The sequence below is a fragment of the Aotus nancymaae genome, unplaced genomic scaffold (genome assembly GCF_030222135.1).
Source record: "Aotus nancymaae isolate 86718 unplaced genomic scaffold, 86718_ANA_hifiasm-v0.15.2.pri h1tg000036l, whole genome shotgun sequence".
In the NCBI taxonomy this organism is placed as follows: Eukaryota; Metazoa; Chordata; class Mammalia; order Primates; family Aotidae; genus Aotus; species Aotus nancymaae.
In genome coordinates, this window is record NW_026988450.1 from 35,381,769 (window position 1) to 35,408,195 (window position 26,427).

At 36.3% G+C, this 26,427-nt stretch overlaps 1 protein-coding gene across 4 annotated transcripts in view; it reads left to right on the forward strand.

Annotated features, from left to right (window-relative positions):
• The window catches only part of WWP1 (WW domain containing E3 ubiquitin protein ligase 1), a 144,230-nt gene that overhangs the window by 41,166 nt on the left and 76,637 nt on the right, over positions 1-26,427 (forward strand). For 3 of the 4 annotated variants that reach the window (XM_064384340.1, XM_064384343.1, XM_064384342.1), the window contains 4 exons: positions 14,018-14,155; positions 14,248-14,314; positions 17,674-17,858; positions 25,862-26,198. In XM_064384340.1, the coding sequence (XP_064240410.1) occupies positions 14,018-14,155; positions 14,248-14,314; positions 17,674-17,858; positions 25,862-26,198 (727 nt within the window). The remainder of the gene's footprint in view (positions 1-14,017; positions 14,156-14,247; positions 14,315-17,673; positions 17,859-25,861; positions 26,199-26,427) is intronic. The other variant, XM_064384341.1, reaches the window with a different exon arrangement.

Below are 26,427 nucleotides of genomic sequence, written 5' to 3' on the forward strand. Positions count from 1 at the left end.
TGAGGCAGGAGAATTGCTTGAGCTGATGAGGTGGAGGTTGCAGTGAGCCGAGATTGTACCACTGCACTCCAGCCTGGGCGACAGAGTGGGACTCCGTCTCAATAAATAGATAAATAATAAATAAAAATTATCTCTTAGGATTTAATTGAGTAGGATATACTCAGGAAAAATAAAATTGAATAAACATGGATACAGTGAGTAGATAACTTCAGAAATTGTAGTAGTAGCATCCTGCACACTTAAGAAGTCAGTGAATTAGTTTGCAAGGGCTGCCATAACAAAATACCACAGACTCGGTATTTTAAACAATGGAAATTGATTTTCTCACGTTTCTGGAGGCTGGAAGTCTGTGATTAAGGTATTAGTGGGGTTGGTTTTCTTGTGAGGTCTCGCTCCTTGGCTTGTAGATAGACATCTTTTCCCTGTATCTTCACATGGTCTTCCCTCTGTATATATGTCTGTGTCCAGATTTCCCCTTATAAGGACACCTTCATTAGATTAGGGCCCATCCTGATGACATTATTTTAACTTAATTACCTCTTCAAAAATCTAGTGTCTAAAACGTCACATTTTGAAGTAATAGAGAGTAAAACTTTAACATACGAATTTGGTGGGGGGGGTACGATTCAGCTCCAAACAAAAGGTAAATAAATTTATTTGAAGAATTAAATCTCATAATAGAATCATAATCCTTTAACGATAGAAGACACCTGTGGGTATTAGTTTTAGTCATTCATTTTATAGACAAATGAGTAATTAAAATAATTTAGAGTAATTAAAATTAGATTTTAAGTGTGGGTATTAGTTTTAGTCATTCATTTTATAGACAAATTAGTAATTAAAATAGAGTAATTAAAATTAGATTTTAATCTAAGTGACTTGCTCAAGCGTGTACATCTAACTACCGGGTTGTGATTAAAACATAAGTTTTCTGATTCTTAGCTGCTTAATTTTTATTAAAAGTAACATAAAGTTAATATGATTTAAGACATCCTTGAAGCAATTTAAAAATACTTCTATAAATGAATGATAGAATTCTTGGTTGCCTTTGATCCAGCCTCTTGGTTTAGCACTTGTACTCTGAGTTTTAGTTGGGTATCAGTTGAATGAGCTCCAGTTAAATTTTGGGGGTGTTATATAGGTACCTTTAAAAAGAAGTAAACAGACTGGCCATGGTGGCTCATGCCTATAATCCCAGCACTTTGGGAGACTGAGGCAGGTGGATTACCTGAGCTCAGGAGTTTGAGACCAGCCTGGGCAACATGATGAAACCCCATCTCTATCAAAGATAAAAAATTAGCTGGGCATGGTGACATGTACCTGTAGTCCCAACTACTTGGGAGGCTGAGGTGGAAGGATTGCTTGAGCCTAGGAGGTAGTGGTTGCAGTGAGCTGAGATTACACCTCTGCATTCAAGTATGAGTGACAGACTGAGATGCTATCTCAAAAAAAAAAAAAAAGTAAACAAAAACTGCTAAGAACAAAATAGGTAGCCCAAGGAAAACATGACAACCTACTGATGAATAAAAATATTCAGTACCAAAAACAGTTTTTGTTCCTATCCTTAAACTCTGATTTGAGGGGCAAGATTATTGATTAGAGGTATTATGTTTCTGAGGTGTGCCCTATACAGAAAATGTTTGATAGCACCTTGAATAAAATGTATATATTTGTGAAGAAGGGCCCAATGGAGGGATGTTCTGCAGTGTGTCTATGTTCTTCACCTTGCAGAGAATAGATTTTTAAGGGATGAAGTGAAAGAGGAATCTCCTGAGAGGAAAGAAAGTAGACTGAGATTTTAGATGTTGAGGCAATGAAAGAAGAGAACAACAGCCAAAGACAATCTAGCTCTTCTGGAAGTACCTTGGATCTAGCATGTATGAAAACTTCCAGTATGATTTCTGGCAAGACATGTAAAAAAAAAAGTTTATGGTGTGAATGAATGCAGACTGCTAGAAATGCGGTAACTGTTAAAATAAATAATTAAGTTAGAATGGTAATGTTTGGGTTATGAATTAATACTGCTATTATTCAACCTACGTAAGTAATTGAGGAGTAGGCTCGGATTTTATGCAGTTGTGTTTGATTGAGTCCTCTTCAATTGCCCTCTATAAAGGATAGGATTGTGATAGAAAGTACCTTGGATCTAGCATGCATGAAAACTTCCAGTATGATTTCTGGCAAGACAGTTTTTTAAAAGCCCATGGTGTGAATGAATGGCGGACAGGATTAAAGTCCTTGAAGGCAGATTACAATATTGAGCAGGTGACTTTGACCAGAAGTATATGTGGGTGCTCTCAAGGGTAATTTTAAAGGATGAAAGGACATGGTTTGGTGTTAGTGGGAAAGTTATTGTAGGAATCTGAGGTAAAATTTGTTATAACAGTTGTAGACCACAAACAAAATGGAATTAATAAGCAACTTGGAAGTAGAGACTATATTATTCACTTGTGTTTTTTCAGTGCTTCCCACAGTCCACAGCCAAAGATATTTTTAAAATGTTAACAGAGAAACTTGCTTATTCAAGTAAAATCTTACTATGGAATCTTATTCTATATAAAAATTTTACTCTGTGAAACATACGACAGTATTAAACAGCACAGTCATGAACATGCTCATGTGCCCTTACTCTTGTTATCTGCAGCAGTTCCTGAGTTAATTTCTGGGGGATCCTCCTCCTGAAACCAGTTTGAAAATCACTTTTCTATAAGATCAAGTTCAACTTCTGGTTTCAGTGCCTTACAGAGTCTTAGTTCAGTTTGTCTAATTTCCTGCTTACATCTTTGTACCCTGACAGCGCTGTCCAGCTAGTCTTCCTCTTGTCTTCTGAGTATGCTTTGTTGGTTCTCCTATATTGAAAGCAGCCTGTCACTAATCATGTCCTTGTTATTTTCAATTATTATACATTTGTTTAGTGTGTTTTTGTATTTCATTCTTTAACATAGATGGAATTGTTATGGAGAGTGCCTAAAAATTATGCGTAAGATAGCTTCTAAGGAGGCTGAAGCAAGAAGATCTCTTGAGGCCCAGAGTTCAGAGCTGCAGTGAACTATCATTGTGCCTGTGAATAGCTGCTGTACTGTAGCCTGAGTACACATTTTATGTTCCACTCGTATAGCAGGCCGTTCTCTCCTTTCCTTTCCTCCTTCTTTGTGTGTGTGTGAGGAGTGGGGGCGAGTCTTGACAATGATGGCCCTGTGGTATAGTCATTGTTTTTGTCTAAGTGCTTTTGGAATGTAACTTTTACTTAACGCTCCTTACCTTTCAACATAAATGCACTTAAACTTGCCCAGAATTTGTTTTGGAATGGGGTGGAGGTATAATTAATAGTTCTACAAATGAAAACATAAACTAATTATAATAACTATAACTGAAAAAACTGAGTATCATTCAGATGTAGGGATTAAATTTTTTCTGTAGATTCTGTCTTACTGCATTTGTGCTGCTATAACAAAATATTTGAGACTGGGTAATTTATAGAGAACAGAAATTCATTTCTCACAGTTCTAGGATCTGGAAGCCCAAGGTCAAGACGCCGGCAGGTTCGAGTTTGGAGAGGATCCAGTTCCTGTTTCCAAGATGGCACTTTGTTGCTGTGTCCTCTGAAGGGAATGAACACTGTGTCCTCACATGGCAGAAGGGACAGAAGAGGGCAAACCCACTCCCTCAGCCCTTTAATCAAGTCCCTAATCCCATCCATGAGGGCTCTGCTCTTGTGGCTTAATCCCTTCCTAAAGACCCTAATTTTTAACACTACCACAGTGCTGATTAAGTGTCAGCATAAGAATTTTATGGTATGCCATCAGACTGAGGCAGAGGTGGTCCAACTTTTTTTTAACCTAAATTATTTTTGTTGGTTGCTGTATACATCTTAAATGATTGTTATTTTCACATTCTTTCATTAGCAGTGGTCCTGCATATTAGGCATGTATCTTTTATTGGAAAGATACTTATATTAGAACCACTTAAAGGATAAAATACCAAGAATCTTGTGGAAAAGGTAGAAGGGAGTACCAAAGTAGTCAGTCTGTGAATAATAACACAGATTCTATAGATTCTGCTTTAAATTATCACTTGTCCTGACCATAATCTTGATTTCTAATCTTTTAGCATATATTCTTGTGTAATCCCAGTGCCACTGAATTTTACTGACACATTCATATTATATATATGTTTGTTTTCTTTTTTTCTCCCCTTGAGACAGGTTCTCACTTTGTCATCCAGGCTGGAGTGCAGGGGTGTGATCTCGGCTTACTGCAACCTCTGCCTCCCGGGTTCAAGCAGTTATCCCACTTCAACCTCCTGAGTAGCTGAGACTACAGACAAGCACTACCATGCACCACCATGTTTGGCTCATTTTTGTAATTTTTGGTAGAGATGGGGTTTCACCATGTTGGCCACGTCGGTCTCGAACTCCTGACCTCAAGTGATCTGCCCGCCTTGGCCTCTAAAAGTGCTGGGATTACAGGTGTGAGCTATCACACCTGGCTAGTTGTTTTATATTTTTATATAATTTTATTCTATCTTCATAATGAAAAGTTAGCTTTATTTAAGCACCCTTTTCTAAAGGCTGCTGTCCAATAGAACTGCAGTGATGGTTATGGTCTATATCTGTGCTATCCAGTTTTTAGCCTTTAGTCATGTATGGCAGCTGAGCATTTGAAATGTGGCTAGTAGAACTAAAGGGCTTAATTTTAAATTTTATTTTATTTTAATTAAATTTACATTTAAATAGCTATATGTGGCCTCTGGCTACTGTATTGGTCAGTGCAGTCTCAGACTATTTTGTGTGAATTGCAAAGTCAGAATTTATCTCTACCTTTTTTTAAAAATAGCTTTCGTTTCCTTCCTACTTACTTTTATGTTTCTCTTATGTAGAGTTTTAATTTTTTTTTTTTTTTTTTTTGAGATGGAGTTTTGCTCTTGTTACCCAGGCTGGAGTGCAATGGTGCGATCTCGGCTCACCACAACCTCCGCCTCCTGGGTTCAGGCAATTCTCCTGCCTCAGCCTCCTGAGTAGCTGGGATTACAGGCACGCACCACCATGCCCAGCTCATTTTTTGTATTTTTAGTAGAGACGGGGTTTCATCATGTTGACCAGGATGGTCTCGATCTCTTGACCTCGTGATCCACCCGCCTCGGCCTCCCAAAGTGCTGGGATTACAGGCATGAGCCACTGCGCCCGGCGAGTTTTAATTTTTTTATCACTAGGTATCAGGTTGTATTTTTTTTTATTTTTTGAATGTTGCCCAGACTGGTGGCTGTTCACAGGTGCTATCCTAGTGCACTGTATCCTCAAACTCCTGGACTCAAGCGATCCTCCCACCTCAGCCTCCTGATGCTTGGCTAGGTCGTCTTTTTTGTAAGGATCAATTCTGGAAGCTCTTTGAGTATTTTCTTAATTGTTAGTTTGAAATCTGTTTGTTTTCTCCTTCATTATGATTTGCTGCTATTTGTCTTTTGTGTTTCCTCCAGCACACTTACTGATACAATCTAATCATATTGCTTGTTTTTTTCCCCTAGGTATTTCACTGTGTCATCTGTTTGGCCTATGTTCTGATTTTGATAGATATTGTTTGTCATTCCTTTCTTTATTGCTTCCAATATTGTTTTGAAATTTTTATGGTTTCCATTGTATTTTTAGTTTTCACAAAATCATTTATGGTAGGTCTTATAATTTTATTTTAAAATCTTGGTAGATTATATTAACCAATAATTCTTATTTCATTTGCCTAAGATTTTAAAAGTTTTTCATATAAGGATTTATTCTTTTGAATTCTGCAGTCCTTTAAATCAGACCTGAGTTGCTTTTTAATTTCATATTCCCATTGCCTAACAGTTAATAGGCTTTTCTTATTTATGATTTTTTAAAAATAAAGATTCCTTTGTTATTTTGATATATTTGATTCAAAGCTTCCCATCTTCTAAGAAGTTGCATATTTTACCTCTGATATGCTGTGATAACTTGCTTAAAGTTAGAAATCCTTAAAATTAATTGTGTTTTTTTACTTTCTCAGATCTGGGACTTTTCTTCATTAAATAAACATTTACTGAGTTTTAGGAAGAAACATACAAAACACAGAAAGAATATGTGGTTTTTGACCAGTCCCCCATTCTACCATAATAGGAACCCAACAGTCTACCATATGAAAATAGATTTTGCAGTTGTTGAGGTCATTTGTTCCTTTTCAAATTTAGGAAGCAAGTTTCTTCCTCTGTTCAAGGCTCCCTATTGTTTTCTCATATATTTCATGGTTTTATATCAGTCTTTTCTGATATATTTGGGGTAATGTTAGGGGAGTGATTTATTTGAATAGATATTTTTTCTATTTTTATGGTTTTTTATTTCTTCATCCTTGTTGGTATGAGTTGTTATAGCCATTCATAACCTTAAATAAAACCCCAGACTAACCAACATAAATTATTTATATGTTTTTCCCAGAATCCAACTAACTGTGGCTATTAGGGAGATTGTTTCCCTTCACATTTAAGTCCTAGTGAGCTTTCACTTCTTAACCTTCATCTGTTTTGTAGAATAAGCCTAGTTGATTGATGCCTAAAGCTTTTTCTCCTGTAGTCCTCTAATACATTGTCTCAGAATGTTTGTGGATTTAAGCCATCATTTGTGCTTCAGTTAACCTTCAGTTCTGTGTTCAGATCACTTGAACAACATTCCAAACTATGGAAATTATTTATTTGGCTCTGCAAAGGTGTGTGGCATTTTTAGCTTTCTTTCCTTTATGTCGTCAGTATGACATACTGATATCTGAGGTATGTTTCACTTACTCAGCCTCACTATTTCTTAAATTACAAAGGAAAAAAAATCCCTCTGTTGTCACAGATAAAGCTGGACATTGTTTAGAGTGATCAGGACATATTTTAATCAGTATTCCTTTTTGCAATAAGGAAGAGATTCCAGCATGAACTGAACTCAACTTTGATTTGTATAGAGGTTACTGGGTCTTTTGAAAGGAGAATGGAGTGGGGGTGGGAGGGTCAATGGAGGCTCAGTGGAGTCAGGAAAATGAAAAATTACAAAAGCTTGGTCAGTGTAAATGCAATTAGGCCCTTGTATTTGGTAGCTGGCAAGTCACAAAGTCAGGATTCTATCCTCCCACAGAGACAGGAAGACAAAAGCCCTGTCCTTCCTGATGATTACATTTTAAAGGAATGTCTTTCAGGGCCTTGAGAAAGACACTCACATGTTTTGGGAGACAGAGGAAGGATTTACCATTGTAATCCCTTTTAAGTAAATGCTTTAAGAAAGAGTATTCAGGGGCCTATCATCAGGTGATGGCTACTAGAGACAGTAAATTCTTTTGGCAGCCGTAAACTTTCTCAGGCAGGTATTTTAAGGGGAGTTAGGGTCATTTCTAAGAGCCTTGAGCCGTTAGGAACTATGGTAGTGCTTGCTCAAGTCTTTTAGTGTGTGTGCAGTGGTGGTAGTGGTGCTGGGAGTTGTGGATGAAATCATTAGTACTGAGTTTGTAGTTTTTCTAGACCAAGATTGAAGCCTAGTCAAGAAGGCCCTGAGGACCCTGACTGGAGTTTGATTAAAGAGAAAATCTTTGTCACTATACCTATAGGTGAAAACTATAGGAATAGTATAGCTAATATACACATTAGATTATATATAGAACTTCACTTTGTGTTCCGATTTTGAGGCTGAGAGAAATACTTTAAATATTTCAGAGAGGGGTGAGATGGCTGCCATTTAAATGCTGATAATTAGACTAAGATTTTTTTTTATGGTGTTAATAGCGCCAAGAACTTAGTTTTTGTCAAGAAAAGCTTGTTGAAATCCATTAAGTTCATTTCAAAGTAAATTATATCCAAAATGATTTATAATGAATAATTCTTTCTTTATATTGAATGGTGGGGAAATACACTGGAGAAATGTGTCATTTGTGGTACTGGACAGAGCATAGTCAAATTTGATTTTATATTATAATTTTCTTTAGCCTTATTAACTGAATGAATTTGCTTATTTAGTTTAGTTATTTATTTAGTTTACTATGACAAGTTTTGTTTTATAAGTTCACTTACTATCAACACAAACTCAGATATTTTGAAGTCAAAGCTTTGAATAAACAGTATTTTCATATTCCGTGATATAAGTGCCTCTTTATTCTTTAGAAAATAATTTTATATTGAAATTACCAGGAGGTAAACAGGAAGGAAAAGTTTTCAGAAAGTTCAGCTGGCCTTCCTGAAAGGTTCTATTAATTTGTATGCACATTGTAGCATATGACAGTGCCCATTTGAAAATACTTGCCACATTAATAGATAAAAAAGATGAGGAGTTTTATTATCAAAGCATTTCTTTGATTATTAATAAGATCAGATGTTTATTAGTCATTTATACTTCACCATTTATGGTGGTTTCATGTTCTTTGTAGATTTTTTTATTGGTTGTTTAGTTTTTTTCTCACTGATTCATAAGAGCTCTTATTTTTTTCTCGCAGTTAATCATTAGCCTTTTTATTTTTTAATTTGTATTTATTTATATTTTTGAGCCAGGGTCTCACCCTGTTGCGCAGGCTAGAGTGCAGTGGAGTGATCTCGGCTCACTGGAACCTCTGCCTCCCGGGTTCAAGTGATTCTCCTGCCTCAGCCTCCCAAGTAGCTGGGACTATAGGCATGCGCCACCACGCCTGGCTAATCTTTGTATTTTTAGTAGAGAAAGGGTTTCTCTGTGTTGGCTAGACTGGTCTCTAACTCCTGGCCTCAAGTGAACCACCTGCCTCAGCCTCCAAAAGTTCTGGGATTACTGGCATGAGCCACCATGCCCAGCCAGCCTTTTTATTTTTTATTGTGAGTTTTGTTTTATGCAAGTTTAATATTTTTCTAGTCATTAAATTTTATTAACCTTACATTATTTTTGTGCAGAGAATTGCTTCCAATCCCTAGTTTTGATAGTTATCTATATTATTTTATTTTATAAATTTTGAAATTTTTTGTTAGATGGTAGGAAGTGGGATCTTACTTTTGTAAGTTGTTGAACATCAACTTATAGCATGCTGTAATGAAAAAACTTAGGAATTAGAAAACCTTGCTATTGTTGAGACTGTCACTTACAAGCTATGTAACCTAATGTGTTCATTTTGTTTCTAAAAATTCTATTTTTCTCATACTTACGAGTATCTTGGTTAGCCTCTAAAGTGGCCCCAGGCATTCATACCTTCTGATATTCTAACGTCCTTCTGTAGTCCCCTCCCACACTGAGTTAGAGATGATTTGTGTCACCAATAGATTATGGCAGAAGTGATGACCTCTGAGACTTAGTTGTATAGGCATTTCAGCTTTTGCCTTGTTCTCTTCGAGTACTCACCATGGGAAATCAGCCACCCTTGGGAAGACCCTCACAACACCCTGTGGAGGGGCATTGAGGTCTCCTCTCAGCAGCCAGCACCCACCTAGCAGATGTATGTGTGCCCCTCTTGAGTTACTGGCAATACTGAGTGATTATTGTTATTTGTAGCCAGTAAATTTTAGGATAATTTGTTACTCAGCAATAGATAATACATTGTTTGAGCAATTTTTAAAAACTGCTTCAAAATGTGACTCTGAGCTGAGTGTAGAAATCTGTGAAACACGTGTTTTCAGCAAATCCATGATTTGTAGGACAGATGACCTAGTTATATGCTTACCTCCTCAGAGACTTAAATTGTTCTGTCTTTAGTTGCTGTATTAACGCTAAGGAAAAATGTCTAGGAGGTACAAAAAAAAATTAGCTTCTGCCTTACAACAGATAGTTCCCCTAGGACAGGACTACCTTAATCACTTAGTTTAAATGTTTTTTAAGCACCTACCTTCTCCCAGAAGCTGAGGCTACATCACTGAATTAGATGGACAAGATCTCTGCTTTGCTAGAGACTTGAGTTCATTTGGGGAGGTAGATCAAAAAACAAAAACATTCTTTTAGCGGTAAGTGCATTGAAGGATATGAGCAAAGCAGTGGTAAAGAGGTCTCCTTTAGGTGGTGCAGGGTTTGTCCTGCTTCTTCCTAGCTACAGGAATATTGGGACACTGTAGGCACTCAAATATTGAATGGATAAATACGTCTGAGTTGTTTTGTTTATACTGTGACAGAATATCCTTATCCCTCTGACACACACACATATACATACACATGTAGATGGGAATTATTTATGTGATTGTCCTTCCAGTTTTATGATCCAAAATGTCATACTTCAACTTTCCATGTTCAGAACTGTGAAATAATATATACTGTAAACACCCTCCAGTGGTTTACAGTATATATACAGAATAGCTAGGTTCTAGATTGAACAAATCTTTGTGACATTGATGATTTTGCAAATAGGTAGCAGCCCATTCTTTAAAAGAGAAAAAGCCAGGAGATGAGGGGGTTGCGGTAAAGAAAACCTCATGAACCAGAATTAGAATAGTCGGCCATGCTGATAGCAAATTTCATGACACTGAACTTTTGGCTAACAGTCAGAGATAAGGGAGTTGAGCTTGAACTCCTCTAGTCCAAACTCTTGAGTATACCATCAAACCACTGTAAAATTAGGGCATACCATCAAACCACTGGTAAAAATTAGCTTAAAATTAGTTTAAGCTAACATCAAAGAATAAACATAAGGGAATAAGCCACCATAAGCAGAGGTTTTCCATAAAGAACCAGATTGTAAACATTTGAGCATGTAGGTCACATGGTTTCTGTTGCACCTATTAACTTGCCATATGGCTGAAAGCAGCCATAGAAAATATGTAAATGAGGCTGGGCATGGTGGCTCATGCCTGTAATCCCAGCACTTCGAGAGGCTGAGGTGGGTGGATCACAAGGTCAGGAGTTCAAGACCAGCCCGGCCAACATGGTGAAACCCCATCTCTACTAAAAATACAAAAATTAACTGGGCATGGTGACGTGTGCCTGTAATCCCAGCCACTCAGGAGGCCGAGGCAGGAGAATTGCTTGAACTGGGACCTGGGAGGCGGAGGTTGTAGTGAGCTGAGATCGCACCACTACACTCCATCCTGGGCTACAGAGCGAGATTCCATCTCAAAAAAAAACCAAGAAAATATGTAAATGAAGGAGCATAACTGTGTTCAAATAAAACTTATAAAAAATAGGTAATCATCCAGATTTTAGCCTACAAACCTTAATTTGCTGATCCCTTGAACAGAAGGTGGAGTAGAGGAGATATTTTAAGAGAGAATGGCTGTAAGTTTTTGGACACTAATGGAAAACATGAATCCACAGATTCATACTGTCCCAAACGAGAGCAAAGAGAAAGTCATGCCTAGACATATCATAGTGAAATGCATAACATCAAAGACAAATAGATTTAAAAAGCAGCTGTAGAGAAAAACAGGTTATTTGTAAAGATTTATGAATTAGAATTGCAGAATTAGTAATAGGAGAAGATAAAGGGAAAATGTCTTCAAAGAGTTGGGAGGAAATCATTACCAATATAAAATTGTATGCCCAACAAGTCTGTCTTTTGAGGATGAGAATGCAAACATTTACAGATAAACAAATATGAAAGAATTTACCAAGAAACATACGCTAAAGAGATTTTAAAAGGCTATTCTTTAGGAACCTTTTCAAACAGCTATATATTTCAGGGAGAAGCCAAATCACCAAATTCCAGACACTTGAAATCATGGGAGATGACAAGAATCAAATTGATTGTTGGTCAATATAGTTTTCTTCAGATACTGATTATTGGAGAAAGCTGAAATTCATGCTTTTGTAGTGTGGTGGTTCTTGTTGTTGTTGTTTTTTGAGATGGAGTCTCACTGGGTTGCCCAGGCTGGAGCGCTGTGGCGTGATCTCGGCTCACTGCAGCCTCTTGCTCACTGCAGCCTTCGCCTCCCGGGTTTGAGCAATTCTCCTGCCTCAGCCTTCTGAGGAGCTGGAACTACAGGTGGATGCTGCCACAACCAGCAAATTTTTTTGTATTTTTAGTAGAGACGGGGTTTCACCATGTTGACTAGGATGGTGTTTATCTCCTGACCTCATGATCTGCCTGCCTTGGCCTCCCAAAGTGCTGAGATTTACAGGCTTTAGCCACCACGCTTGGCCACTTTTGTAGTTTTTTTTGAGTGTGCTTTTATATTTCCTTTAGTTTCTCTGGTTGTTTTCATTGTTTTTTTGTTTGTTTGTTTTTTTGGATGTAAGGTAGAAATGAGGTCCATGGTGCTACAGATGGTTGGAGTATTCTATAAGGTGTTTTGTTACATGTTTCAAACATTTTTTTGCAAAGAATTTCTTTTTCTTTCCTTCTTTCTTTTTTGAGTCAGGATTTCGCTCTTACTCACACTAGAGTGCAGTAGTGCAGTCATCACTTACTGCAGTCTTGAACTTTTGGGCTTAAGGGATCCTCTCCTCTCAGCCTCCTTGCAGTTGGGAATACAGGCACACACCACTACATTTGGCTAGTTTTTTAATTTTTTTTTTTTTTAAATAGAGACAGGGTCTTGCTATGTTGGCCAGGATCGTCTTAAATTCCCACCTCAAGTGATCCGCCCACCTCACCTCCCAAAATGTTAGGATTAGAGACGTGAGCCACCGTGCCTGGCCTTAAATTTTAAATTTTTTGTAGAGACTGGATCTCACTGTGTTGCTGGTCTCAAACTCCTGAGCTCAAGTGATCCTCCTACATCGGCCTCCCGAAGTGCTGGGGTTACAGGTGTGAGCCACCAGGCCTGACCACAAAGAATTTCTGTCCAGTGATTAGTAGTTCTAGATTTTTGTCTTGTCTTTTCTGTACATGGATAACTTGTGAACATATTTTTGCTGGACATTTCGTATATGGAGAAACTCCCCTCCCCACCCAAATTTGTTAAATATAGGAAAGATTAAAGTTAAGGACTTTATCTAAATCATGAAATGTCCCATGATCACAAAAACTGCAGAAAGCCACTGAAGATCAGATTGAAGTATTTGGCCTCAGTTTGAATAATAAAGTGATCACTGATAACTTTTTCTTTTAGTTTTTATTTTTAAATTATAAATTAACAAATTATAGTTGTATATATTTATGGGGTAGAGAGTAATGTTATGATCAGTTAATAGAATGTGGAATAATTAAAGCAAGCTTATTAACATATCCACCACCTCAAATACTTTTATTTTTTTTGTGGTGAGAACATTTGGAATTTATTCTTAGCAATTTTGAAATGTACAACACATTATTTACTATATACATCATACTGTGCAGTATCTCAAAGAAACAAAAATTCCTTCTAACTGAAGCTGTGTATCCTTTTACCTTCATCTCCTCATTTCTCCAGGCCCCCACTAATAACTATTAATATATAGTCTAATATATAGAAGTCTAATATATAGTTTAATACATAGTCTAAATATATAGTATAACATAGAAGTTGAAGCAAAATGACCTTGAGTTAAAATAAGAGTTAGATGTTCTAATAATGGGAAGGAAGTATTTGTCCTTATATAAAAATGGTAATTGTCATGATACTTAGCATTTATCGAGCACTTAAAAACTATCAGAAGTGGTGGTGCTAGGGCTGTCTGTATGGTTTTATGTTTGGTCCTCAAGATTGTCCCTTTAGTTTGAAGTCCATCATCTCCATTTTGTAATTAAGAAACCAAGGCTTAAAGACGTTTGAATAACTTAATACACAGCCAGTAAGTAGCAGAACTGGAATTTGAAACCAGACTTATCTGACTTTTGGGCAGAAATTTTGCCTCAACCACAAGAGTTCTCTGAGGTGCCTTGAGCTGAAGAGCAAGTTTAGACAATCGCTACACTTATTATTTAGATATATTTATATGTTCTCCAGAATTTATAATATGCACAGAAGCAATTAAAGGTGATGTTGAAAGCGTGGGGTGTGGGGAGAAGAGGAATTACTTAACTAGGTGTCAAAGTGATTCATACTGCTGTGATATAGATAAAAATGCAAAGAATTCCTTCCAAATGTCAAGTACTGATTAAAGTGATTCTTGAAATGTAGTTTTGGTTTTCGAAGCATTTTTATATGTGGCAAAGCTTTTAAATTAGAATATTCTTCTTTCTAGTGGAAAGAGTGAAAGAACAATTAAAACTTTCCTTGGAAAACAAGAACGGCGTAGCGCAAACTGGTGAATTGACAGTTGTGCTTGATGGATTGGTGATTGAGCAAGAAAATCTAACAAACTGCAGCTCATCTCCAACCAGTAAGCTAACTTTATATGTTTGTAAAATTTAAAGGAAAAAGAATGATCAAGAAGTGTCTAAAAATCTAGTTTCTTTCTTTCTTGTTGTTCAGTAGAAATACAGCAAAATGGTGATGCCTTACATGAAAATGGAGAGCCTTCAGCAAGGACAACTGCCAGGTAGAATTATTTTATTTGAATATGGATGGCAACATGATGTGGAACATATTTCCTGAATAAGAAGTTTTGTAATTTACCTGAGTTTAGAATTTGCTGCAGAATTTAGAAGCTATGTCTAAACATGTCATTTGGTTAATTCTTGTGAAAGCAGCTTTTTAAAAAATTAGAGCTTTATTGAGATCGCATACATATATCATGAAATTCACTTTTTAAAAGTATACATTTTAGTAGTTTTTAGTATATTAACAGAGTTGTGTTACCCTCTCTACTGTCTGATTTCAGAACATTCTACCTTGAAGATAAATCATGTATGCATGAGTAGTCACTCTCCGTTTTTCCTGGCTCCCAGCTTCTGGCAGCCATGAATCTACTTTCTGTTTCTGTGGATTGTCTGTTCTGGCCATTTTATGTAAACGGATTCATATACTATGTGACCTTTTGTGATTGGCTTCTTTTCCTTAGCATGTTTCAGGGTTCATTTATGTTGTAGCATATACAATGTTTTATTTATTTTTATTGAAAATGGCTTTTTAAAATTTGTATTTAGGCATATTTTATGAGTACAGTCAGATACTATGGATAAATAGGTATCATACCGCTCTCTGGATTGGCATTCTCCTGTAGATCATGAGAAGATAAATGCTTCACAGATTGTGGCCTTCCTTCAGACATCATTGTGGCCTTTTCTCTGACCTCATTCTACCATTTCAGGAACTCTCTGGCATTCGTGGTTCATGACAATTAATATAGGTTCTTTGTTTGAAGTAATTTAAATTTGAATAAAAGTTTATAATAGATCACATAAAGTGGAATTAACACCTGAAAATATAAAAATATATTGTTATAAAATTGACTCATTACCTTGAATAAAGCATGCTGGTATATGACAAAGTGTGACATTTATTAATCTATAGTTATTAGTATCATTTCTTCTAACTTGCCATTAGTGATTCTCATTAGACCACTTGAATAGATGAGTATGCCCTCTGAGTGTAATTTGGCTTAACTAAATATATTTAGTGTCTATATAAGTAAAAAACAATTTAGATGGGTAGAGGAGCTTGAATTACTACCAGATATTGTCAGTTGCATAGTAACATATTTTGAATTGAAGATTAGTTCTACAGTACCAGGAGAAATTCAGATGGGTTCTTTTACCTAGACTTCTGAATCACTGATTCTTGCTAGCTGACTGGGGAGGGGTTTACAAATCACAATCATCTCAGTCTTTACCTGCCCAAACTTCCTAAACACATCTTGTTCCAGATATATAGGTGACAAGGGAAAGGAGGGTAGGATTCATTAATCATTTGTTCGTTCAGCAGATACTTACTGAATGCCTGTTTGATGCCAGATATTAGTCCGAGTACCAAGAATACCAGCCCTGTTCCCATGAAATGTACACTCTGATGGGATAAAGGTAGATAGTAGGCTGGGCGTGGTGGCTCATGCTTGCAATCCTAACACTTGAGGCTGAGGCAGGTGGATCACAAGGTCAGGAGTTTGAGACCAGCCTGGCCAACATGGTGAAACCCCGTCTCTACTAAAAATACAAAAAAATTAGCTGGGCATGGTGGTGCGTGCCTGTAATCCCAGCTACGCAGGAGGCTGAGGCAGGAGAATTGCTTGAACCCTGGAGACAGAGGTTGCAGTGAGCCGAGATCACGCCATTACACTCCAGCTCTGGATGACAGAGCAAGACTCTGTTTTGGGGAAAAAAAGGTAAATAGTGAACAACAGAAGAAATAAATATACTAATTGGACATAGGGATAAGCACTATGAAGTCATTTAAACAGGACAAGATGACAGGAATGGAAGGAGCCTATTTTTAAAAGAGATGCCAAAGAATCATCTCTGAGGAATTGTGATTTGAGCTAAGATTAAAAAGCCAAGAATAAACCGTCTCTGCAGATTTCTGAGGGAAGAGTGTTCCAGGCAGAGGAAGTAGCAACTTCAGAGACCCTGAGTTTGTTTACAGTTATGTCCTACAAATGTTTCTAACTCTAGAGAATGATATTTAACCTCTTCTGATAATTTCGTAGTTATTTTACCACCTGGCATATAATAATTTGTAATAAACATTTGAAGACTGTTCAGTATGTTTTTGATAGTAAAATTGATATCTGCTGCAAAGTGAGCAAGGAGGAGCTTGGAGAGAAATAGGTTAGAAAGAGAGAGATGGGAGAAAGATGTGGCTGATTTTCAAAAGATTCGTTGACTAACCAGGAGAGGGTCATGCTGATCTGGTTTATATTTTAAAATAGTGCTCAGACTGCTCTGTGAAGAGCAGAGATGGGATGACCTGTTTATTTGGAAAAGCTCTCCTGGTCACTTACTTGGTATTTTGCAACTCCTTTACAATTTTTTGTTTGTTTGTCTTAAACATGAGTGTCTCACCAAGTTGCCCAACTCCTCCACTGCCAATAAGACTTAAAATGTTTGACTTTGTTGTTAGAGTTATTTGTTTGCTAATGTATATATTATACGTTTTTATAGTTCTGGGGTATAATATTTAGCTTTTTTTGATCATCCTGTAGTTATAATTTTAGTGTCTAGTACATACTAATTTGTAACTAATATTTGCAGACTTTTTCATTCATTTTTCAAGATTTAATAAAGTTATAATAGTTTGAGGCCAGGTACAATGGCTCACACCTATAATCCCAGCACTTTGGGAGGTCAAGATGGGAGGATCACTTGAGGCCAGGAATTTGAGATCAGCCTGGGCAATAAAGGGAGATCTAATCTCTACAAAAATTTTAAAAATTCGCTAGGCATTGTGATGCACACCTGTGATCCTAGCTGATCAAGAGGCTGAGGCAGGAGGATTACTTGAGCCTAAGAGGTTGAGGCTGCAATGAGCCACTGCATTCCAGCCTTGGTGACAGAGTAAGATCCTGTCTCTAAAAAAATAAAAATAAAAAATTACAGTAGTTTGTAGTTGATTTTTATGATTCATGTAATTTCATAAACTTTTTGAAACTACTTTCAGATCTTTTAAAATAGATTAATATTAGGCTTAAAATATTTAAAATGTATGATTTGAATGTATTGTGAGACTGTATTTTGACTTAGTATGTTTGTATATCTCAGTATTTTTTTTATCTGCAGAATGGATACACTTAGAACTGAAAAGTAATTAGAACTTTAGTATAAAACATGCCATATCTTTGTTCATTATTTACTTATCATTTTACTTGAAACATAAGAACTCAGTTGTTTGGAAATAGAATCTTTGAAAAGAAAAAAATAACAAAAATGGAATGTAAGAACTCAGTAAATAATTCTTATGAAAATTCTGATATAATGTTGTTTAATTGTACTTAAATGATTGAAATAAGGCATTTATTTTTTCAAGGTTGGCTGTCGAAGGCACTAATGGAATAGATAATCATGTACCTACAAGCACTGTAGTCCAAAACTCATGCTGCTCGTATGTAGTTAATGGAGACAACGTACCTTCATCTCCGTCTCAGGTTGCTGCCAGACCCAAAAATACACCAGCTCCAAAACCACTCACATCTGAGCCTGCCGATGATACTGGTAAGCAAGGCTATTTATGACACTTTGTTTAAAGGAAAAGTAAATGAAGTTGATGTATCCATCCATGCCTATACCTCCCTTATCGTGCAGTCTTTTATTTTTTTCTGAGATGGAGTTTTGCTCTGTCACCTAGGCTGGCATGCAGTAGTGCGATCTTGGCTCACTGCAACCTCCGCCTTCTGGGTTTAAGCGATTGCCCTGCCTCACCATCACACCTAACTAAAAGTTTTTGTATTTTTAATAGAGACAGAGTTTCACCTTGTTGGCCACTTGCTGGTCTCGAACTCCTGACCTCAAGTGATCTGCCTGCCTCTGCCTCCCTAAAGTGTTGTGATTACAGGTGTGAGCCACCATACCCAGCCTGTGCAGTCTTTCTTAATCTTCTATTCTATGATTGGAATTTAAAAATTACAGTGCCTGAAATTTTTCCTAATAATTTGAAACTTTACAGATTATTTAGGAAAATATTTCAAAAGTATTTTAGAGGTCACAACATATTTTACTAAACAAGTGCTTATATGAGAGCTAGATTCTTAAGCTTTATGCCACGAATAGTACATGTAATTCATGATATAAAATATATTTCTGAAAGGAATTTAGTTAATTCATTGATTTATTAGTAAAAGTGAGTAATGAATGGTTTTTTTATCCCATCTTTTAGTATACAAATTTATTATTCTTGACATCTAACTTGGAAAGATGTACTGGGAGTTGAATAGCTCTCAGAAAGTTTATTTTCCAAAAGTAAGCGTTACTGTATTAGAGAAGGAATGCCTAGGGAAGATGTCCTCTATATCTTTAGTGGACTCACTTATAAGATTCATAAACTGTTTTTTGTTTGATCATTGTATATTAACTCTATCAGGTGAGTCTCCTGAAACTTAAACATCTTAGGACTTGTTTAAGATAATTAGCACACATGTTGGGAATCAAGTTGAAATCCTGGTCTTTTTATTCAAAAGCCTATGTTCTTTTCTGTGTTTGTCTATTTATGGTAAAGTATTGAAAAGTAAAAACATGTAAAGAAGCAATTCAGTAATTACATTAAAATAGATGGACCTTTTTGATAATAAGGTCCATCTTTTTTTCTTCTTTTTTTTTGAGACCGAGTCTCACTCTGTCTCCCAGGCTAGAGTGCAGTGGCAGGTTTTGGCTCACTGCAGTTTCTGCCTCCTGAGTTCAAGAGATTCTTATGCCTCAGCCTCCGAGTAGCTGGGATTATAGATGTGTGCCACTATGCCCCCTGATTTTTGTGTTTTTAGTAGAGATTAGGTTTCACCATGTTGGCCAAGCAGTTCTCAAACTCCTGACCTCAAGTGATCCAACCACCTCAGCCTCCCAAAGTGCTGGGATTACAGGCATGAGCCACCACACTTGGATAGTAATAAGTCTTAATTGTGTATTTTTACCCAAGGTTGGTGTTTGGGGGATGTTTACCAAGAGTTGTATAAGAGTTTTTGTAAACAGTGGGAACTGACACATGAATGATATTTGTAAAATGTAATTTCTTTAAGAATGCTGCCCTTTTAAAAAAAAGAAGTAGACTAAAAGATGGTTTCCCAAGTACTCAAGGAAGGTAGAAATTTTTAGTCTTAAATTAAGGTGGCTAGAAAACAAAGAGAAGAGTAGATACACCTATGATGAAAATAATGAGCAAAGTTCTTTTATTTTCTGATTTTCACCTACTTTCTAGTAAGAACATTTGTCTCTGAGATTTCTGTTAGCAAAGCAGAACATGAAATATTGTCTTGAATTATTCTGATTATCTCTAAATTAAGAACAGACCAGTTAAAACTGCTACTGTTTGTAATACAGATGGAGTATCCCTAATCTGAAAACCCCAAATCTGAAATGCTCCAAAATCTGAAACTGTTTGATCACTGACATGATGCTGAAAGGAAATGCTCACTGGATCATTTCAGATTTTGGATTTTTGGATTAGGGATGCTAAACTGGTAAGTAAAATGCACATATTCCAAAATTTAAACAAATATCTAAAATCTGAAACATTTCTTGTTCCAAGCATTTTAGGTAAGGGATATTAAACTTGAATATGGATTTGGACATTTTGCTCTTATTCCTAAAATATTCAGCTGATTGAATACATTGGTGAAAGTATCCATTGACTACTAATTAGATGCATGTTTTGGCATTTGGACGTATTCAGATGTTGATGTAAAAATGAGAAGAAATTGGGGCTTTCCTCATCATAGAATCTTATTTATACCTCTACAGCTTATCTGATACTTTATAGATTCTTTCCATTGGTGATAAGTTCACTTCTCACATTTCTCTCTCATTTATCCTTGCCTAAAATTTTAAGGTAAATGTAAAATGGATGTGGGGAACTTGAAATGAAGGTTCCATCATAAATAATTCTCATGACATTCATAGTTACTGTAAGAAAATCTATGATAATCTGTAAAATAATGTTAATAGCTTGTATTTGTGCCCCGCATGTTCTAAATAGTATATATCCATTACCTGATTTATCTCTCTCACAATAACTCTTTGAAATAGATGGTAGTATTTTTCCTTTTCTCTGATGAAGGAACTGAGGCACCAAGAGGGCACAGATAGGAAGTAGAACTGTAATTGACATTTCACTATCTGATTCTGTGCACTTTGCCTTCTTCCTATTCATTTTGATGTGTGTGGTTTTTATAGGATCTATGCGGTTTTTATAGGATCTCAAAGTTTTATCTTTTATACTGTTTATCTTTTATACTGCTAGGCTTCAAACAGCATTCCCCCAGCCTTTTCACCACCTCTGATTATTGCTAGTGACATCTGGCAAAACAATCCAACTGTCATCATTCTATTGGCCGGTTTACAGAGGCTTCCGGAATCTGCTCTGTTGGTAGCAGCCATTTAACTGATGTCTTTTTTTATGATTGTTCATCACTCAATAGGAAGATGAATTCAGGTATCTTTTCAAGGAGTGGGTAATCCCTGTTCTTTTAAGATGTTGGTGTAAAATGGCATTACTTTTTCTAATTAAGTACTTCAAAAATTAACTTTTGTTTCTGGAGATGAGATGGAGGTATGTATGTTCTATGTATAACATATTAAATGTCTTTAATCTCTTAATCTGCAATTCCACAATCTTGAAATCTCTGAAACCAAACGGTTTTTTTTGTTTTGTTTTGTTTTGTTTTTGTTGTTGTTTGCTTTTAGTAAACTCACTTGATGTCAAAATGACTAGAACTGATGGAAGGCTATTTATGTTTTTTATTTATCATGCTTCCTATGCACATCTCTACAATTTGCTGCAGAAATATTAATGTATTTAATCACAATGTGTGGTCCCCAAACCCCCTCCAGGCATAGTGTAATATACAATATATATGCCACTGCCTTTATTTGTTTGTTTGTTTTTTGAGACAGGGTCTTGCCCTGACTCCCAGGCTGGAGTACAGTAGCACCATCATGGCTCACTGTAGCTGCAACCTCCTGGGTTCAAGTGATCCTCCTGCCTTAGGTCCCTGAATAGCTGGGACTACAGGCATGTGCCATCATGCCTGGCTAATATTAAGATTTTTTTGTAGAGATGAGGTCTTGCCATGTTGTGCAGACTGGTCTCAGTCTCCTAAGCAGTCATCTCACCTCAGCTTTCCAAATTGTTGGGATTACAGGCATGGGCTACTATGTTGTCTGCTATCTTTCTGAATTCTGAAAAGTCATGAATTCTGGAACACACCTGACACTAAGAGTTTCAAATTAGGGACTGTGAGCCAATACTAAGGGGTTTAAGACAAACAATATTATTTTCATCAAAGACAGTTATTATACATGAGAGCTTCCCCTCCCCCCACATCCTGTTCTTTTGAATCTTCATTAAGGGGATCCATTTGGTAATTTAGTTGCTGTGAACATTGGCAGATATTCCAGGTTAAAATGGGGGGGCAGTCATGATGTAGCAAAAAGATTCTCAATTTCGGCACCATTGACATTTTGGGCCTGATAATTCTTTGTTGTAGGGGGCTATCCTGTGCATTGTATTAATAGAATGTTTAGCAGTATTCCTGACCTGTATCCACTAGGTGCCAGTAACATCTTACCTTCTCCTAGTCGTGATGACCAAATGCATTTGCAGACATTGCTAAATGAATGTCTTTGGAAGTGGGGAGAGCAGAATCTTCCCTAGTCAAGAACCATTGACATATATGAACAGTAATCCCTCCAATCAAAGATTATTGTGGCATCTTAATGCGGTTCTGAACAATATTGAGAAACAAATGTTCATTGAATTTTTTTTTTTTTAAAAAAAAGGAAGAAAGAAAGAATAAAATGAAGAAGAGGAAGAAAAAGGAAGAGAAAGAGAGAGAGAGAATGGGAGTATTGCTTTCTTGCCCACCAGTCTCACTCCTTAATCCAACTGAATTGAACTTATATTCACGTGAGAGCTTGCACACAAATGTATATAGCAACATTTTTCATAATTGTCAAAAACTGAAGCAACCAAGAAGCCTTAATAATTGAATTATTGAATGGAAATTCTTAGTTTCTAAGCTAGCTTTTTAAAATTAATAGACTTTATATTTTAGAACAGTTTTAGATTTACAGAAAAATTGGGCAGATAGTAGAGAGTTTCCGTATGTCCTCCTATCCCACTCAAGAGTTTTTCTATTATTAACATTTTCCATTACTGTCATATGTTTGTTACAATTAATGAACCATTATTAATACATTGTTATTAACTAAAGTCTGTAGTTTACATTACCTTACATTAAGGTTCATTCTTTGTGTTGTACTAGTTCTGTGGGTTTGAGAAATGCATATTGTCATGTACACACCATTACAGTATCATACAGAATAGTTTTACTACTCTAAAATTTGTTTCATTTATCTATCCCTCAAATACTTTGCAACCACTGTTTTGAAACACAGTTTCCATAGTGTTTTCCTTTCCAGAATCTTACAGGGTTGGAGTCCTACAGTGTGTGTAGCCTTTTCAGATTGGCTCCTTTCACTTAGCAATGTGCATTTAAGGTTCCTCCATGTCTTTTGTGGCTTGCCTTCTCATTTGTCACTAAATAACATTCCGTTGTAAGGATGTACCACAGTTGTTTAGCCATTCACTTATTAAGGCTTCTTGGTTGCTTCAGTTTTTGACAATTATAAAAAACGTTGCTATATACATTTGTGTGCAGGCTCTCACGTAAATATAAGTTCCATTCAGTTGGATTGACGAGTGAGACTGGTGGATTGTGTGTTTAAAGTATGTTTACTTTTGTAACAAATGGCCAAACTATCTTCCAAAGTGGCTGTATTCTTGCATTCCCACTGCAATGAATGAGAATTCCTAGTGCTTACCAGCATTTGCATTTCAATGAGAGTTGTTTATTGTCTATTATTATTTTAACAATACTGAATCTTCCCATTGAGAGATATTTTATATCTGTATTCATTCTGTCTTTTAAGTAATATTTTTAAAAGTTTTCTTCAAGCCGGGCATGCTGTGACTCACACCTGTAATTCCAGAATTTCAGGAGGCCGAGGCGGGAGGATCATTTGAGGTCAGGAGTTCGAGACCAGCCTGGTCAATGTGATGAAACCCCATCTCTACTAAAAATGCAAAAAAATTTAGCCAGTGGTGGTGCATACCTGTAATCCCAGCTACTTGGGAGCCTGAGACAGGAGAATCACTTGAACCAGAGAGGCTGAGGTTGCAGTGAGCCAAGATCGCACCACTGCACTTCAACCTGGGTGACAGAGTGAGCCTCTGTCTCAAAGAAAGAAAAAAAATGTCTTCACATAGGTCTTAGATTTAGTTTTGATGTTGATCTTGTGTTTGTTCATTTTTCTGAAATGTTTTAGCTCCAATTAATTGGTTCTAATTTTTTTTAAGTTTTTTGTGTGTTCTAAATAAATAATCTTTTTGTCATTTTCGCTACAAATAAATTTCACTATATTCTTTCCAATGTTGTTATAACTTTTCTTAATAGATTGTCAAATACAATCAATATTGAATTGGAGTGGTAATTGTGATCTTCCTGGTTTTGTTGCTGATTTTAATTTATTCTTGATCTTAATAGAAGTTCTTACAATAAATAGGCTGAGCACAGTGGCTCACGCCTGTAATCCCAGCACTTTGGGATGCCAAGGTGGGTGGATCATTTGAGGTTGGGAGTTTGAGACTGGCATGGCCAACAAGGTGAAACCCCCACTCTGCTAAAAAAAATAGGAAAATTAGCCAGGTATGGCAGGTGCCTGTAATCCCAGCTACTAGGAAGACTGAGGCAGGATGATCTTTTGAACCCAGGAGGCGGAGGTTGCAGTGAGCGGTGATTGCACCACTGCACTCCAGCCTGGGCCACAGAGCAAGACATCATCTCAAAAAAAAAAAAAAAAAAAGGTTCTTGAAATGTTTTACAATTGTGGTATATTAATGACTGTAGGTTAGTGATAGATAATCCAGATTACTTGTGAATTTTCCCTGATTATTCTTATCAGGTATTTTACCAAGATTTTTTGAATGCTTTTTGGTTCGTATTGAAAATAATCATATGACTTTTATCCTTTAATCTGCTAACATAGTAGATTTTCTAATGTAGTTTCCTAATCTCAAGTCATCCTTGAATTTATATATGATGTTAGTCTGCAGTCTTCTTGTTCTGTTGTTCAGTTTCCGCTTTGAAAGGTTGTATTACCCTCCCAGAATGAGTTAGGAAACTCCTTTTCACTTTTTCTCCCCTAATGTGTTATAGCACTTTAAATAACATAGGAATGATCTATTTGATAAAGGATTGATAGAATTTTCTCAAAAATCTGTCTGAGCCCAGGCCTTTAGGAAGGATGTTATTAGAACTTTCATCACCTTTTCCATTGCTACTCTGATTTGTCTTTTTTCCTTCTCTTGAGTTAGTTTAGCCAAATTCAAACTCATTGATATAAAATCATACATGGTATTTCTAATGTTATTTATATTAAACATTTTTCTTTATAAAATTTGGAAAGGTATATTTCATGGTTTCTCTAAACTTTCCTTATTAAAAACTCATATTTATTTGTTGAAAGTGCAGATCCCCAGGTTCCTTCCTAGAATTTCCCCTAGAGATTCAGTAAGTCTAGGATGAGAACTGAGATATTGTATTTTCAGTAAGTTATTGAGTCTTATCAAGTACATTAGGAAATCCTGATCTGTTTTTTGGGTCTCTTGATCAAAACTTGTTTCCTTCTCCTTACTTCCCCCTCCCTCCTCCCTGTATCTGGAATGAATTCTAAGCTCTTTTATTACTATTCTTTATTACATCTTTGGGTACTTCTTTAGCCATGTCCAGTAGCATTTAATATGAGTGGTTTTTTTTTTATCATTAATTCTCCTGAAATTTGTGATTATGTCTCCCTCTGCCATTTCCATTAGAACTTTGATATATGGTCTTCCAATAAATTTTGTTCTGTAATCTATTCACCTTTACAGTGACTCATTTTTATAGTGATATAAAATGGTGAACTATATCAATCACACTTAAAATAAAAATTAGGAAAACCATGTCACTGGCTTGCAGTACTGGGTTATTTCTCGAAAAAGTGTAGAATGGGTTCTTGCAACCCCTATAGTACTATCTTAGAATTGATGCCGTCATACATTTCCTACTATTGGCAAAACAGTTATTTTGGTGTTAGCTACCATTTGCACAAGGGAAGGGCAATTGAAAGGGATCATTTTAAAGTTTAGTTGGCCCATACAGACTTTCTCTCAGAATTGGTGATTTGGAGGGAAAATGTTGGTTATCTTAATGTTGGTGCCTCTCTCCTTAAGGTTATTATTATACATACTTAAATTTTTATCGTTTATCATTCCTGAAATCTTGAGCAACAAAAAACATAATCTTTATTTTATTTTATGTTACATATTTTGAAAAAATTACTTTGGCTGCTGTTTGGAGAATGTAGTTGCTTAGTCTGGATTAGGCTCTGAATAAGTGTAGTCATTTGATTAGGTAATTGATTGCTTTATCATTACTTGATAAATTGTTTTATTAATTTTCCCTTCTCAGTTAATGGAGAATCATCCTCATTTGCACCAACTGCTAATGCTTCTGTCATGGGTACTCCAGTAGTGTCTGAAGAAAATGCCTTGTCTCCACATTGCACTAGTACTACTGTTGAAGAACCTCCAGTTCAAGAAATACTGACTTCCTCAGAAAACAATGAATGTATTCCTTCTACCAGTGCAGAATTGGGATCTGAAGCTAGAAGTATATTAGACCCTGACACCTCTAATTCTGGAAGTAGTTCTGCTTTTGAAGCAGCCAAATCAAGACAGCCAGATGGGTGTATGGATCCTGTACGGCAGCAGTCTGGGAATGCCAACACAGAAACTTTGCCATCAGGGTATGTTAAATTTTAATGTTTGACTTGCATTAAAGTAGGAACTTTCTGTTAACATATAACTATTGAATGTGTATATAAAATGTTTCCATTGTTCAGAACTTTGAAACCTAAGTTGGAATCTGAATCACACTATTTGTTTACTTGCTACAAAGCAAGTACTTTTTGAAATGAAGAACAATTGCTCATCTGGTTGAAATATATGTAGTATGAAGGGAAAAGAAAAAACCTG